The sequence below is a fragment of the Oculina patagonica genome, chromosome 2, assembly GCF_052425735.1.
Source record: "Oculina patagonica isolate OP01 chromosome 2, crgOcupat, whole genome shotgun sequence".
Lineage (NCBI taxonomy): Eukaryota > Metazoa > Cnidaria > Anthozoa > Scleractinia > Oculinidae > Oculina > Oculina patagonica.
In genome coordinates this window covers 35,717,913-35,733,317 of record NC_135759.1, presented here as the reverse complement: position 1 = coordinate 35,733,317, position 15,405 = coordinate 35,717,913, and the positions used below count along the sequence as shown (strand labels likewise).

At 36.4% G+C, this 15,405-nt stretch overlaps 1 protein-coding gene across 1 annotated transcript; it reads left to right on the top strand.

Annotated features, from left to right (window-relative positions):
• Positions 1 to 230: 230 nt before the first annotated feature.
• LOC144644474 (uncharacterized) lies at positions 231 to 14,927 on the top strand. The gene is made up of 8 exons (XM_078503971.1): positions 231 to 359; positions 2,672 to 2,858; positions 3,422 to 3,501; positions 4,131 to 4,413; positions 4,647 to 4,773; positions 10,489 to 10,531; positions 11,025 to 14,286; positions 14,724 to 14,927. Exons 2-7 carry the CDS (start codon positions 2,765 to 2,767, stop codon positions 11,148 to 11,150), a joined length of 753 nt encoding a protein of 250 aa, XP_078360097.1. The 5' UTR covers positions 231 to 359; positions 2,672 to 2,764; the 3' UTR covers positions 11,151 to 14,286; positions 14,724 to 14,927.
• The last annotated feature ends 478 nt before the right edge of the window (positions 14,928 to 15,405 follow it).

The window sequence follows — 15,405 nt, the reverse complement described above, 5'->3', positions numbered from 1 at the left end:
TCAAACATTGCAAAGCACAGCTGAAAATGTTCTTTTGATATCTGCACAATATAAGTTAATTTTATTATTATTTATTATAAGTTGAGTGCTATGAAATTGATGTGGCATACATGTACACTGTATGTTGTTGTGGTTCAATGGGTAAAATTGAACCACAACATTAACATGTACACTGTATTAATTACTTATTCTTTTTCATAGTTTTTTCTCCAGCAAAGGCAATACAGCTTTTAGCAACAGCAAAGAAACAACTAACTGTTCTGTGGGAACACCCTGAGGGAATAGAACCATCTGGATTACTGATCAACTATAAAGTGATTCTACAAGATCATTTTGGACAATGTTCAAATTTTGTCAAGGTAACAGTGTTAAACTTGGAAAATATGTTATTTTAACGTAATATTTTATTTTTATTTTTATTAATGGTAATTAATTGTGTTAGAAAAAATAACATTTCATGACTTTTATTTAACTTGTAATTATTAGAAAATTCTGTGAAATTGCATGGAATAACACCTGTAGTTAAAGCTGATAATAAGCCAAGGAGGCCTGCCCAGATGGTTAAAATCAGATGATATTCTGCAAAATAATATTAAGCAGGATTATATTAATTAATTATTGTTAACTGTCAACAAGATATTTCACAGCTGAACATACTGTGGTTATGTGGCAGTTTGCAAGACTTCGGACAAATCTGTGCAACTAAGCTACATTGTTTATGCATATCACTGGATATGATGACGAATAATAGTTATGACTTTTTGAGCATAATTATGTGGGCATCATAACACTCTGTTGAATAACAAAGTATTATTGACGTATTAAGTTAAAGTTATTTTTTTAATATTTGTATTTTATTTTTAAGCTATATGCATATCACTGGATATGATGACGAATAATAATTACATGTATGACTTTTTGATCATAATTGAAGAGCTCCCGACAAGAACGTCACCTGGACTTTCTGGCTAAATCGAACGTTATCAAAACAACTCCAAATTGCGAATGCAGGTTTGTTTACGTGTGCTAAACACTGTCCTGTGTTGCATTCGGCTGGTCTTTTCTTCGTTTTTCAGAAATTATGTATGCAAAAAAAAGGCATTTTGCAAGCTTACGTGCTCCCAGTCAACTAGCAGTCTGAGTTTTCCAACGCATCGCAAGTACATCTTTCCCTGTAGGGTTTTCTAAGCGTCTACGGAAGACGAGAAACCATTTAACAAGCATTACTTCGACTCGCTGCGCATGTCTTTTGTTGATTTGAATAGAGTAGGACTGGATACTGCATTGTGACGTAAGGTCACATGTTAGAGGCGGAAGAGTTTGAATTAAGCGAAATGGCGCCTGTGAAAGTAAAACGGAAAAGTTTATAGTTTTAGCTCGATTGCGGCTGCCAGGTGGTTGAAGGACATCATTAAGTCTGAATACCCGTAAGTTTACAGCATCGCTCGAAGAACTGAGTGATGTTTCTGCCTTTGTTTTGTACAACAGCGCTGTTTAGCGCTTCGGAAAAAACGTTGCAAACAAGGTAGTTTGAGCCTGGCCGCATAGAAGGCCTAAAACAAGAGGTTTCTTGCCGGGAACTTCGTCAACGCGAGTTTTACAGGGTCCGCTTGGGTTCTGCCCCGACAAAGTTGCCGAGAAGTGACCTGGTTTTAGACTTTAAAAAATTCTTTATAGGTTTGGGGGGGGGACCTCCCCTTGCAAAATTATTTTCTGTGCCTCATTAAATATTCATCAATCAATAAATCAACCAATCGATTCGTGCCTTAGTTTATCTTGTTTTCGCGGGATTTTGTAGATGTGTGATGATGTAAGGAGTGGAGATAGAAGTGAGAGCAAGCCGGCGGCACTTAACTGAAAGCAAAACTAGTATAATGTGACAACACGAGCAAACGTATTCAATCAACAATCAGTCTTTATTTCACTCAAATTACAGCTAACGGTAACAGATTACAATAGTCTTGCCCGAAACAACAAAAAGCAGCTAACTGCAAGCAGACTGCAGTGAAAGCTAGCCGCTTGAAACACTAACGCTAACACTAACCCTTACACTTGGGTTTAGCTTTTTAACCCTAAATTTGAAATGAAACCCTAGCGTCAGACCCTAACCCTTGGGGTTTAGGGTTAAGCTTTTTTCGCTAGGGTTAAGCTTAGGGGATAGGGCTAGGCCTGTAATCCCAAAACTTTTTCCTTTGTTTATCGTTTGTAAAAGAAAAGTCAAAAAGGTGCCGCGCTTGCAAAAATCTTGTCTTTTTGCATGTGTAATTTTTCAAAAACGAGCGAAAGACCAGCCAAATTAAACAAAGGGCAGTGTTAAGCACACGTAAACAAGCCTGCATGCGCAATTTGGAGTTGTTTTGATAACGGTCGATTTAGCCAGAAAGTCCAGGTGACGTTCTTGTCGGGAGCTCTTCAATTATGTGGGTATCATAACACTCTGTTTTATAACAATGTATTATTGACTATGAAGTTAAAGTTAATATTTTTTAATATTTGTATTTTATTTTTAAGCTACTGGTATATGCATATCACTGGATATGATGAATAATAATTATGACTTTTTGATCATAATTATGTGGGCATCATAACACTCTGTTGAATAACAATGTATTATTGACTATGAAGTTAATAAAAGTTATTTTTTAAATAACATTTGTATTATATTTTTAAGGAAATATATGGAAATGGGAAAGTTAACTCTTATAGTTTCACTGATTTAAGTCCATGGTCTAACTACTCGGTGACCATCTGTTCTGGGCCACATATGTCATATATACCAGTAAATGATACAACATGCACCTGCGGTGATGACTATCATCTACCAGGAGGGCCAGTTTTCAACCACACATTGCCTGAAGGTAAATTTCTGTAAACTCCATGAGCTAATTATTAAATTTTTATTTATACAAATGTGATTAGAAGACTAACTTGTGGCAGATCTTTGGTAGGGTGCACCTCACCCCAACCTTCTTCACTTTTGAACAAAAAAAGATCCACCATCATCCTATCGCCCCCCCCCACACACACACACACACACACACCCCTTCCTTTTTGAGGCTAACTCCTCCAATCATAGATTGAACCTAATGAGACAAGTATAAAATATACTGTTACCCTGACCTCAACTGGACAGCGGGCCAAGGATTTTCTTTAATTTTTTTGGTAATAAAAAATTTTAACATACTTTTATTGGTTTTTGTTTTCTTTGACTTTTTTATTTCTTTGAGAAATGAAGAAACCCAAGATGAAAGATAAAAAGTGGTGGCTGTTTTGAAATTGTGTGATATTAAAAACCTCCGAATTTCTGTTGATTTCCAACTTTGTTTCCCTTAAAATCATGGAGTGGGGGAGGGGCATTCTTTCTCCACCCTGGTCTGAAAAAAAGGGATTGACGGTTTTCATGTTTAAATTGTTTTTGTAGAGCCAAGTGAACCGCCATTGCTGGAGCCATGTGAGGCATTTTGTGATGAAACAAACTTCAATGCCACCCTTAAATGGAAGGTATTATTCACTACATGCATGTAGCAGTTTTGAATTCGAAGTTTCAGTAATATTTTAGATTAACATATTTCCTTTTTATGGTTTTAAAGCAAAGAAAATAATTTTGAAAACTACTAAAATTCTATTGCATGTACATTATTATTATAAAAATAGTTATGTACATATTTTTGACAGCCAATTTGCTATTAAAGCGTGTATGATACAATTTTTTTCTACTGATTAACATTGTTCATAATATTACATAGTTAAAGGATTTTAAAGTTTATAGATTGAAAATATGTTGAAACCAATTGGTGCAAATTACATGCTACTTTGACTTCCAAATTGTCGGACCACAGATTGCGTGGCCTACATTATCATGTGGTTTAGGTCTGTGACGTCACTGTGCGTGTTTGATAAACACACCAAGATGGCTGAAAGCAAAAGGGAAATTAACGAATGCTTATCAGTTGATGGTGATGGCTAATGTCAGGGAGGGTCAATAGTGCACAAGTTTACGAAACATAAGTTAGTGTAATTTGTGTCACTAATTTTGATTTGTTTTTGGCCCTATTCACTATTCCCTAAATTTATTTATTAATACTGTCTTTTACTTGCAAATAAGTGCTCTTTCCCTATAAATCTTTCAGGCAAGCAGTGAAATAATATGGAATGGCATTCCGACAAAATCTGTAATCAGGATGTGGAATTCATCATCTCTTGATCAGGAAGATATTGAGTTAGGTGCTCCTACTGCCACCTTCTCAGTTCCCCTGGAGTCAAATTACAATGGCTCATTAGTGTCACTCACTATCAACCTGATGAGGCACTTGAAGTACATTGCCAAAGTGCAGTTTTGTTCAAATGGAGGATGTGGTCCAGATGTTATGACAACATTGAGCTGTGATGTCTGTGAATCCTTGGGAACTCCAGGTAAGATTCAATTCATATTGGAATTGGATTTTAGAATGCTCCAAAAGTACTTGATGTCATTATACAATTAAAGAAATACGTCAATATTATAAATTGTATTATTCCTTCCTTTTAAATTTAACCTCTACTAACAGACACCTCCTGCGGGTGGATACGTGAAGATCAAATGTAAATCATGCATGGTTATCGATTAATGATTTTCATTGAAGATAGGAAAATGTTCTTTTTTGTAGACCCTACACCAGGAAATTACTCAAAGAATGCAGAGTCTTACTGGCAATTGGCAACTGGTACTGGAGTCGCATTGTTCATTTTAGTAATAGCTGTTATTATCACCATGGTCATCAGCAAGAAAAAGAGGTTTGCTTTTTATTTAACTTTCATTTTTGTCTTCATAATTAATGTAGATAAGTCCAAATGCAGTATTGATTTTTGTTAAATATTATTATATGTAAATTATGCCTGTGCACATTTTAAGCAGGAGTACAGTATCGTGTTTTTTCTAGTTTTCACTCCACTGCTATGAAAATAACCGGTATGCAATGCATACTAAGGCGAGGACGTTCCAGTTAAGCAAGTCAGTATGTTAAAAATTCCAGACAAAGAACTGAAAATAGGCCTTTTGGGCTTTGTTTGTTTGTTGTCCCTTTTCAGACTATGTGGCATCACTCTTTAGAATCACTTCTTTCAAATTCAAACAAATACTCTTGGTATTCAGATAGTTTTAGTTTTTTTTTACTTGTTTTAAAAAAAACAAGTTCTCTGGGCAGCATCATGTGGTTTGAAATAGCAATTTACACTGTCAAAGCCAAAAATGTCTATTGAGTAAAATTGTGAGTCCAAAAGATATCCAAGTAATTGAACGCCGAAATTGATATCGTTGATTAAAGTGTGATTTACAGCAAGGAGCCCGCATTTGTGACCACTTTTAATTAATTCACATTCTTTGATGCAGCCGTTTTCCAATGAGAAGCTGTGACGAGCTTCTGATTGGATAAAACCTGCAAGAAAGAATATGAATACATTAAAAGTGGTCACCTTTTTGGGCTCCTCGCTCTAAGTCGAAAGTTGAGACACTGAGTCATTTGCTATAAAGGAGGGAAAATGGGTTTGTCAGGTAAATAGAATTTTAAAATACAGCACGTTTTCCAGTGGTGTTTTTAGTTGTGCATTCCAAGGTATGGTTAGTTTGTAACCAACGTTAATTAATAAAAGGCAAATAATAAGCGGCTTTGATCACAAAATTGGCAATTTAATTTGTACAATTCTAATATGATGTCTTTTATCACGACTTTTGACAATGGAATGCAACATATTTTGTAACTGTACTAGACAGCAAGGAAACTTCCACGAGTTTGGCATAAAAATATTGTCTTGCAATAATGTTCTAGATTGCCTCTTGTTTAAATATAGCTGACAGTTGCACTGACTGTACAATCTGTAACGTACCCTTTGTCCAGTAGGTCCAAACACTTAATATCATTTACAAGTAAAACACAGTGCAAGGAAGTACAAGTTTCCAGGAAGAAAACTTGATATAATATCTTGATTGACTTTTGTTAAATTTAAATGGGGCTGATAGTTGTTTGCACTATCTGTACAATCTGTGATGCAAACAAGTCCAATAAGTCCAAAATTCTGATACAGTACAAGTGGAGACTAGGAAGTAGAGTTGATACAGTGGTTTGCCAGTGATGAATTTGTATTGAGGGTCTTTCAGTAGTAAATCCAGAGATGTTTTACACCGTTTTTTAACTTTGGTGTTATTGCTACATGGTTTTCGCTATGTTTTGCTTAAAATATATCTGCCATTCATAGTGAGGATTGGGCTTTTTATTATGTACATATTGCATAGAGGCAGAATAGAGGCCAATAACCAGTTCCGATGTAATAGCTACATTCACACATTCATGGTGCTTCTTGACAAAGTGCAGATTAAACATATTGAAGCAATTAGGACAAAGCACAGCAAACAGTGGATTCTTTGAAAACTGTATCTTGGATGTTTTCTGTTGTTGTTTTTATTTCTGTTTTGTAAACATAATGAAAGAAAGAATCAATAGCTGAAAAAATTAATAATTGTTTAACACATATTTGTTTGGACACCAAGACTGATTAACGTCAACAATTTAATGCAACATAAGTAGTTACTTAATTCACTTAAATTTTTCTTTTTTCTGAAACACATCTTTCTACATGTACATTATATCTTTCTAAAATCATTTACTAGTTATCATAGCCTACAAAAATAAATGTATATACTCTTTTCTGGTTGTTAACCACACAGCTTTAAGGTCACTGAGGTGTGTCTCTAGAGCACCAGTTTGGACTCTTGATTTATTTAGATTTGCATAAATATAGATCAATTGTAGTTCTGTTATCAGTGGTAAAGCCTGAAATAAGTTTGTTTGTATCCATATTTTACAATCATTTGTTAATATAGATTTACTGCAGCTTTGTACACCACTATTAAAATCAATGTTGAAATCTGACCTAGTAGTAAGAGTGAAAACGTTCTGTTGACAGAAGGGATCGCGAATGAGCTTTCTGATCTATAAATTTTAGCAAATTACACCCGCTTTCAGTGTTACGTGCATAGCTATCTTTCTACATCCATCTTTCGACATCATCTTTCGACATCGTCTTTCGACGTGCTGTTTGAAATGAGCCAATCAAAACCTATACATACCGTTGTTGGTTTCATGCAAATGTGCGAAAAGGTCAGAAGGTCATGCTAGTGGGCTGTGATTGGTGGATTTCGATCCGTGTTGTTTGTTTAGCACGTCGAAAGATGGATGTCGACAGAAAGCCGCTATGCACGTAACACTGAAAGCGGGTATAAATATAACAACATCTGGCAGATATTTCACTTTTAAAATCGTTATTTCGATTCAATAAATACTTTGACAATTATGTTATTCCAACACTACGGTATTCAATAAAGTACAAGCAAAATAAACTTTAGATAGCTCACCTCAGCTGCAGTTGTCCCAGTACGTCTTCTGCACTTCTCGTCTTCAGTTAAAGCTCAGGTTACAAATATGTCGCCAGGCAGTAGTTCAAATCGCAAATAGTTTAGTCCCTCGACTTATAGGTGTGTCGATAACGTTTTTGTGTACTTTGATATCACAAAAAGTTTGTAAGTGAGCGAAAAAAATATCAGCTATTATTAAATTTTCAGCCACGGATATTGCATTTCTAGCATTCTGATTGGTTCACTCAATCCCGGTTGTCAGCTCGTATACCTTAGTTTGACCTTATTTGGAAAATGATTGCGTTACTGTTGCCAAACTAAAATTTTTCTGCGGGAAGCGACAGTTCCATCAAAATGGTTTTGAACAGCAAATTTGGCGAGCTTTATGAACAAGAAATAATTAGCGGTGCCTACAAAAACCAAAGAAATGCCATAGTAAATTAAACTACGCAAAACAAAAGTATAGATGCGAAAAGTGTAATTAATAATACTTTTAAACTGAACGCACAGCAAGAGCGAGTGAATAAAGTAGAAAAGCAGCAAATAATTTACGAAAGAACGGCAAACTGCTGCAAACTGACACAGTTTCATTCAGTGTACGTCATAAAACTAGGCTCAGCACTTCAGTAAAGTTTGTTACCTTTCAATCTTGGTTTTGTCCATTCATACTTTAATAAACCTGTTCTTTGGGCTCAATTTCGCTTCAAATAATATAGCAGTCTTGATGACAGCCGTGGAGCCGTAAAGAAGTACAATGTAAACACTTGCTTCGTTCGACTTGCACAAGACTTGTAGTTTCCAGAAAAGGTTTTGCTTCGGATCTTCTCGTAAATCTTAACTGTTGTCACAATTTCCATGATATTTAGACGACTTTAGAGGGGATTGTTTGAAGGAAAATCTTCTGAAGAAAACTCTCTTGCTCGCTTTCCTCGTATGTTTCATTCAACTCAAGAAGTGAACACCGCGCCAGAAATTTTCGCGCCTCCTCATACTATCACTTCGTTTACATCAAAATGAAATGTCCATTCGATTTTAACTTGAGAAGAATTTAATAAAACAATTATTCCATTCGCCCTTGTTGGATACGAGTCGTTATAGCCAACGAGGCGCGAAGCGCCTCGTTGGCTATTTACTACCTCGTATCCAACGCGGACTCATGGAATAATTGTTAACTAATCGAGTCAAGGCTTCTGGCTGCGAAAAATTCTCACATGCTCGACCGAACACTCCAAGATGGCGGACGCCAACAAATCTCAAATCATGGTCTTAGTTACCAGTCCTCTTCGGTTCGAATCATCACATCTTAACACGAAGAATCCAAAATCGCTTTATTTCGACGTTTTTGCTTGTTTACAAGCTAAAAACGTAGAATAGGGGTTAGTGGACAAAATTTGGAACCACATATTTGTAAACTCTCAAGGGACTTTTTTAATTTCTCAAGGGGCTGTTTTAATTTCTCAAGGGATTACTTTCCGCTGTGGGTGATCACTTGCGATCTCGTGAAAAAGACGTGACTTGTCACATTTACAAACGTTATATAACAATTTTAAAAGTGACATGTCAGCTTTCTTATCTCAACGCACGTGTGTCTGAAAGGCGATCTATAAAAAGCGTCGCACAAACAATGGATTGCGTAACTAAAACACGAATAAATAATCACTAGCACTTACATCGTTTAAAAATTACAAACGTCAAAAATAAACCATACCAAAAAACTCGCTCTTTTTAAAGATATTATTGAAGTTAAAACAAATGCAAGAGATGGGGGCTTCTTTTAGCTTAGGAGCGGTTAAAAATTAGGCCAAATTTGGTCGCTACATGCAAGCGCAACTCTATTTCGTCATCAGCCTAGGTCGTTAGGGACGTGACCTCGCGTTGACAGGGAATGACAGCAATGTTGCATGAATCGGCTTTACAACATGCGATCGTATCTACGCAGTTCGAGTGGAATTTCAGTCAAAGACAGCAAAATTCTTTCTTATTTCATCTTCAAATATAATTCGAAAGCATTCACTGTACTGATATGGCTTTTGTTTAATCCTGGGTCTTGATATCCGACCCTCGCAGAGCCTAGACAAAACGCAGCTTGAGTGTAACGATTTGTTTACGCTGCAATTATATTTTGCTGTTTCATTTGCTAATTTCGCTGCCGTAATCGACTGCCTTGAAAGGTCCTTGCAATTTTAAAGTATAGAATTGTCAGATCTCGGTGAAATTTGCACTGTTTATTTGTGTAATGTTAAGGAATATGTGTATAAATACCCGGCGCGGACAAGCCATTTTTGAGCCAGTTTTCTCCGACAGTAGTCGGAAATATCTGTATTTTTTGTGCTTTTTTGTGGAGCAATCGTTACGCTACGGCCTTGAACACATTGAACAGCGGTCTACCTATAACAATTCAGATATGGCGTCACAAAATGACAAAAACAAAGCGTCAAACGCATATTTTGCTGTTTCATTTGCTAATTTCGCTGCCGTAATCGACTGCCTCGAAAGGTCCTTGCAATTTTAAAGTATAGAATTGTCAGATCTCGGTGAATTTTGCACTGTTTATTTGTGTAATGTTAAGGAATATGTGTATAAATACCCGGCGCGGACGAGCCATTTTTGACAAAATTATATGGCTGCATTTCCTCCGCGAAGATAGGAAATTGTTAAACTAAACTACAAAGAAACAGTAATGATAAGTTCGAAGAACAATGCACAGGATAAACCTTCGACTCGTACTTCATGCAAAAACGTCGATATCTCGAAGAGACTTTGATATTAACATGATAACATTAGGCTCGAGACTACGTCCTCGCCTAAAAAGTGATGACCAAGGGAGGAGGTGCCAGGGGATTGAATGGAGGATGGGTTTTAGTGTCTGTGGTTAAAGAAAGCTACATATTTTAGAACAGTCCATTTCATTTTTATTTGACATGTTTATTTAATCTTTTTGCAAATTTTAAATGTTTTTATATTTAATAATAGTCAAATGTTCTTTCGTTCTGTTGCTGACTTTAAATTTCCAATCTTAGACTCCTTGCTTGTGAGGGACTTGATAAGCTATTTAATTCAGGGGGGCATTTGACAAAATGGAAAATCCTTTCTTTCAACAGGCAAAGGAACCAAGCGCCACTCCGGGAAGTAATAGGAAACTTGGTATGTTTATTCAGTAATCAGGATAAAATATTTTTCATGATAAGTGTTTAGGTCATGAATTAGAAAGTATGGTTACTATAAAATAATTACAATATCTTAATAGTATTTCTTCAGATTGCATATACAGTTAATTATATTATATGAACGAATAGAAAAGAAAACCTCGGAAGTCTTCAAGTGAACTTTGGAAATCTTTACAAAAACTGTGAATACAGTGGGTTATTTCGTGGAGGAGTACTATGCAGAGACAAGTAGTCCTGCAAAGTACAACTTGGGATTAACTGTACTGCTCTTATCCAATCAGAGTCGAAAAAATTTAATGCTATAAATAACCACGTCTGGTGCTAAAAAAAATCATACGGGTACTTGTAGGGAGAGTCTGAATGTTGACATCATGGCAGAGAGGGCTAATTCCTGAATCGTTATGCAATAATCTTCTAACTCACTGTTGGTTGTTGAAGCTAACCCTCCATGTATATATCCTTTTTTATAGCCATCTGCAATATACGAAGAACCTGACTCTGCAGATATGACTTCAGATGATGCAACTTACAGTCAATTGTATTCATCAGAAACTCAACTGTTTCCTAAAGATGAACAAACAGCACAGTGGGTTTAAGGCTTCAAGCAGCCTTATTGTACTGCCAACAGGGCAAACATGCAGATAACCACACGATCCTAAATGCAACTATTTAACAATTAGGCATCAGTCCAAGATTGGTCAGTTAATGGTTTTAAATGCAGTGCCACATTCTTGTTTAAGGCAAAAGATGTACTGTAAGGAAATAGTATGTGTTATTTATGTGTTCCAAACTCTTCTATAATTACAAGAAGTCTGTGATATTTAACTTGGTCATGACATGTGGCTATTGTTACCTTAGTTTGAAGTCAGCAATAGCTTTTCAAGATCCTCAAGTATTGTTATTCCTATATCTGAGAAACCACGGTTTTTACCAAAATGAAGATGTTGTCACTCAAGTTTGCAGTGGCGGGTCTATGGAAGAAAAGACAGTTTTGGTGAAAGACATTTTTTCTTAGCGACTTCTCCTGCTAAGATTTTTTTGGGTGTACATGTACGTACATACAGCTGAAAGGGCCCCTCCTTAGTTCAAGCATTGACTGTGGTTCAAGGTCTGGATCTGCCACTGGTTTGTATAAATTTTTTAAACCCAAGGGAAAAACAGCTTTTAGAAGAAAATGTTACGGTTTTTACTTTGACCAGTTGCTGTTATTTATATGTCCTCAAAGGTGTTTTTGTCACATACAGCACTGTAAATACTATTTATCCAGTTTAAAGTTGTATTATTAGTTTAATATTGAGGTTTGTTTTACCCATTATGTTATGATATTTATACATGTATTTATGTTTGTTGTATTCATTCTGTTATATTTTTGTCAAATACTGTATATTCCTATCACCTCAGTGATAAACGTCAATGTGTAGTATGCTTACAAACAATGTATTGACTAGTTTTTGACCTAAAAATGTTATTAGCCTAAAAATCAATTTCGCAATTATCATTATATTATTTTCCAAATTGTACAGCACATACACACACTGTAGTTTGTGTTATCATGTAGTGTACATAGTTTCATGCAACAAATACGTACCTGTATTCTGCAGAATCTGCAGTATTCTTCATTACGTAGGTCACCCGTTTACTCTAACCACGTTGTCAGATGATCTGTACTTTATTTCTTAACAGACATACGATAAATTGGAATATCTACAAGTACATATCTCTGTGTGAGTTATAAGTTTGTGCGGATTAGTTAGTGACATGCACATATTGATGTGAGCAGGATTGTATTTATCTCGGATAAAACAAGTGGTATTTAGATGTTGTCTTGATCTACAGTATAAAGAAGACTGTCTTATTATCTACTGGCTAAGGTAATTTTTGAGCTGTATAGATATTATCCATTGTGTAACTGTACTAGACGTCTTCGTGTACTTAACAATACATTAAGCCCTGGCCAAACGGCAACGCAAAAGGACACAATTCGTCGCATGTTAAACTTGTGTACAGACTTGCGTTGGCTGACCAAACGGACTCGCAAGTTTACTCACAAGTGCACGCAAGTTGTCAAAAAGCCATTTCAGTGCTGTTGCGATTCAGTACTTGAAGTAAACAGCAAGACTTGCGTTACCTTTTGGTCAGGGCTTTAATTTTTACTCTGCGATTAAGTCACTGATATTTATTACGTTGTAATTTAGTGGCAATGTAACGCGACACCCGTTGTGTTCATCAGTTAACAAAGAAAAAGCACATATTTAACCATATTTAACTTTGAAAAGCTCCTCGTGTCTAAGCTTATAGTGACACTAAGAACAAGCTTAAGTATTTTGTATGTTTACTTTTTAAACACAACGGAGCAATTGCTGCTGAGTAGATGGAGTGCTGGATTCGGAATTCCGACATGGTCCTGGGTTCAAGTTCTGCACTCCGCTGGATTTCTTCTCGGTAGTCCTGGGGTAAACTCAATTAGTCTACCCCCTAACCTTTCATGATTTATGTTAGTTGTTATGTAAATTAAACCAATTTTATATTAGAGGCAGGGCCGTAACCAGACCTTTGCCATAGACGAAGCAAGATCTTGCTAGGGGGTTCTGGGGACATGCCCTCCAGAAAATTTTAAAATCTAGAAGATCTCTTTCAGAGACATTTTTCATGAGGTATTTCTTAAGAAAAATTAATCTTGTTCAACTGGGGATTTTTAATTTTGGGTAAAAATCTAGAGAGGGAAGTCCCTCGTCTTGCCTCTTGCTAGTTACGGCCCTGTTAGAGGTTTTGCAAAGGTCCTCGTTTTGAAACAGTGGTAACAGTCAATTCAGTAATGGCGTGTTGGAATTCCTAGCGATGTTATTTTCGTATGCAATTTTATCTTAAAGGAACTGTCTCGTGGATTTGAGCTTAATTAAAGACTAAGGAAATGGCCACCAAATTGAGTGAACTACAAAACAAAAACACTCAAAGCGGCGAAAAACAGTTAAATAACTGCAAACTGAGACAAAAGAAGATACGGATGGACAAAAATTCAAGACGGTAGACATTTGCTTGTAATGAAGCTATGATTTTGTCATTTAGGACAAAAGAAGTAATTTCTTCGCCAACATTGTGTTTTACAGCGAGTGCTTGGCGTATCTAAAACTTAGCCGTTACACAGTTCCTTAAACTTAAAATGGGTTTTTCAACTCTGAAAAAGCTCAATTGGGAAGTGGTCATTTGAAGATATTGTAACTTTACTGTTTTTTACAGTATGTGATATAGTCGTTTTAGTCATTAAATTAGGTTAAGAAATAAAGCAGTTTTCAATACCAAAGTAACCACTCTGGCCAATCACAAAGAACGCAAACAATCCAGTCAATCAAAAAAAAAAACCCGAAGAAAATACATTTAGCGGCCCGGAGCGCGGGAAAACGTGCGCGAGCGAATCACGATTGGTTTTGGTTTTACTTCTGATTGGCTGGAAAGTGGCGCGAGTTTATGAGCCAATCACAAAGTGTAGTAATGCAAAACCAAAGCAAACGAGAATTACTTTCGACACGAGAAAACTGCTCTTAAGGACTATAGTCTAATAAATAATTATTAGTTAAGGTAATCCTCGGTGCAAAAACCAGTAATTTATCATCATTACTTTGGTTTGGAGTTATTTTTCTCTTTCTCGCCATCCGCGATTTTTACTGGTTTTTACACCAAGGAAAAATTACTGACAGTCTGAAAATTAAAATAGAAAATTGTCTTTAAAGCCTGGTTTCCATATGATCGTAGACGATCGCAGTGGATCGCAGACGATCGCAAAATCACAGAAATTTACTGAACCGTGTGATCGCAAAGATCGAAGAGCGAACTGTTTCCATATGATCGCAAAAGATCGCAGACGATCGCAGAAGTGTTGAATGATGGGATCGATTATCAATATTATGGGATAAATTTCGATCGCAATTGATCGCAGTCGATCGCAATTGTGTTTCCATATGATCGCAACGATCGCAGGCGATCGCACACAATCGCAGACGATCGCAGGGAATAGAACTTGGTTCTATTTTCTGCGATCGTCTGCGATCGTGTGCGATCGATCGCAGACGATCGCAAACGATCGCAAAAGTGTGTTTCCATATGATCGCAGATCGCAGAACCTACAATTCTGCGATCGTCTGCGATCATATGGAAACCAGGCTTAAGTTCAGAACTTAAGAACTTGGCGGCAGCCATTACATTTAAATGCATTACTTAAAAGTAAATAGTAAAACGTGTGATTGGTAATGGAATAAGATTCTTGGCCCCAATCTCAAAGTATTTTTAAAAGTTTATAATAAAGCTGAAATAACTATAAATTTTAATTTACAAAAGTACAGGATTAAAAAGAAATTAAATAAAAGATAGTTTTGGGATGTTATGACTTGAGTTTTCTCCCGGGAGGGGGGGGGGGGGGGGTACTCCCATAAATTTCGGAAAGGGGTGTGCCGCGAAGGTTCTTAAACCCTGACCCTATTGAAGGATAAAGAAAGCTAAAATTGTTAATGCCCAAAACCGAAAAATGACACCCTATTCAAGGGGAGGAGAAGCGTTCCGTGACGACCCAAATAACGGCTAACCGCGCACGGCAAAGACACAAATCTTTATAAAATCGCTTTCCTAATACCTGAACAGAAAATTCAGTTTTAAGATATCTTTTTTTTCGTTTAGCTGGGCGTTTATTTTAGCTAATAGAATTTAGGTACCCTATCTAAGGATCACACCGTGTATAAATTCCGTGTACGCGCGCAAAACTGAAAATTCCTTCGCACCCAGAAATTTGGGCAAACAACGCTTGATCGAAACAATAATGCTTTCCTACCTGCCTCCTTTGTCTCTCCACTGCTTACATGT

Coding starts and splice junctions, on each gene's coding strand:
- LOC144644474 (XM_078503971.1), top strand. CDS start 2,765: ATGTCATATATACCAGTAAATGATACAACATGCACCTGCGGTGATGAC. Junction 4,774..10,488: donor GTCATCAGCAAGAAAAAGAG/GTTTGCTTTTTA, acceptor TTCTTTCAACAG/GCAAAGGAACCAAGCGCCAC. Junction 10,532..11,024: donor GGGAAGTAATAGGAAACTTG/GTATGTTTATTC, acceptor CCTTTTTTATAG/CCATCTGCAATATACGAAGA.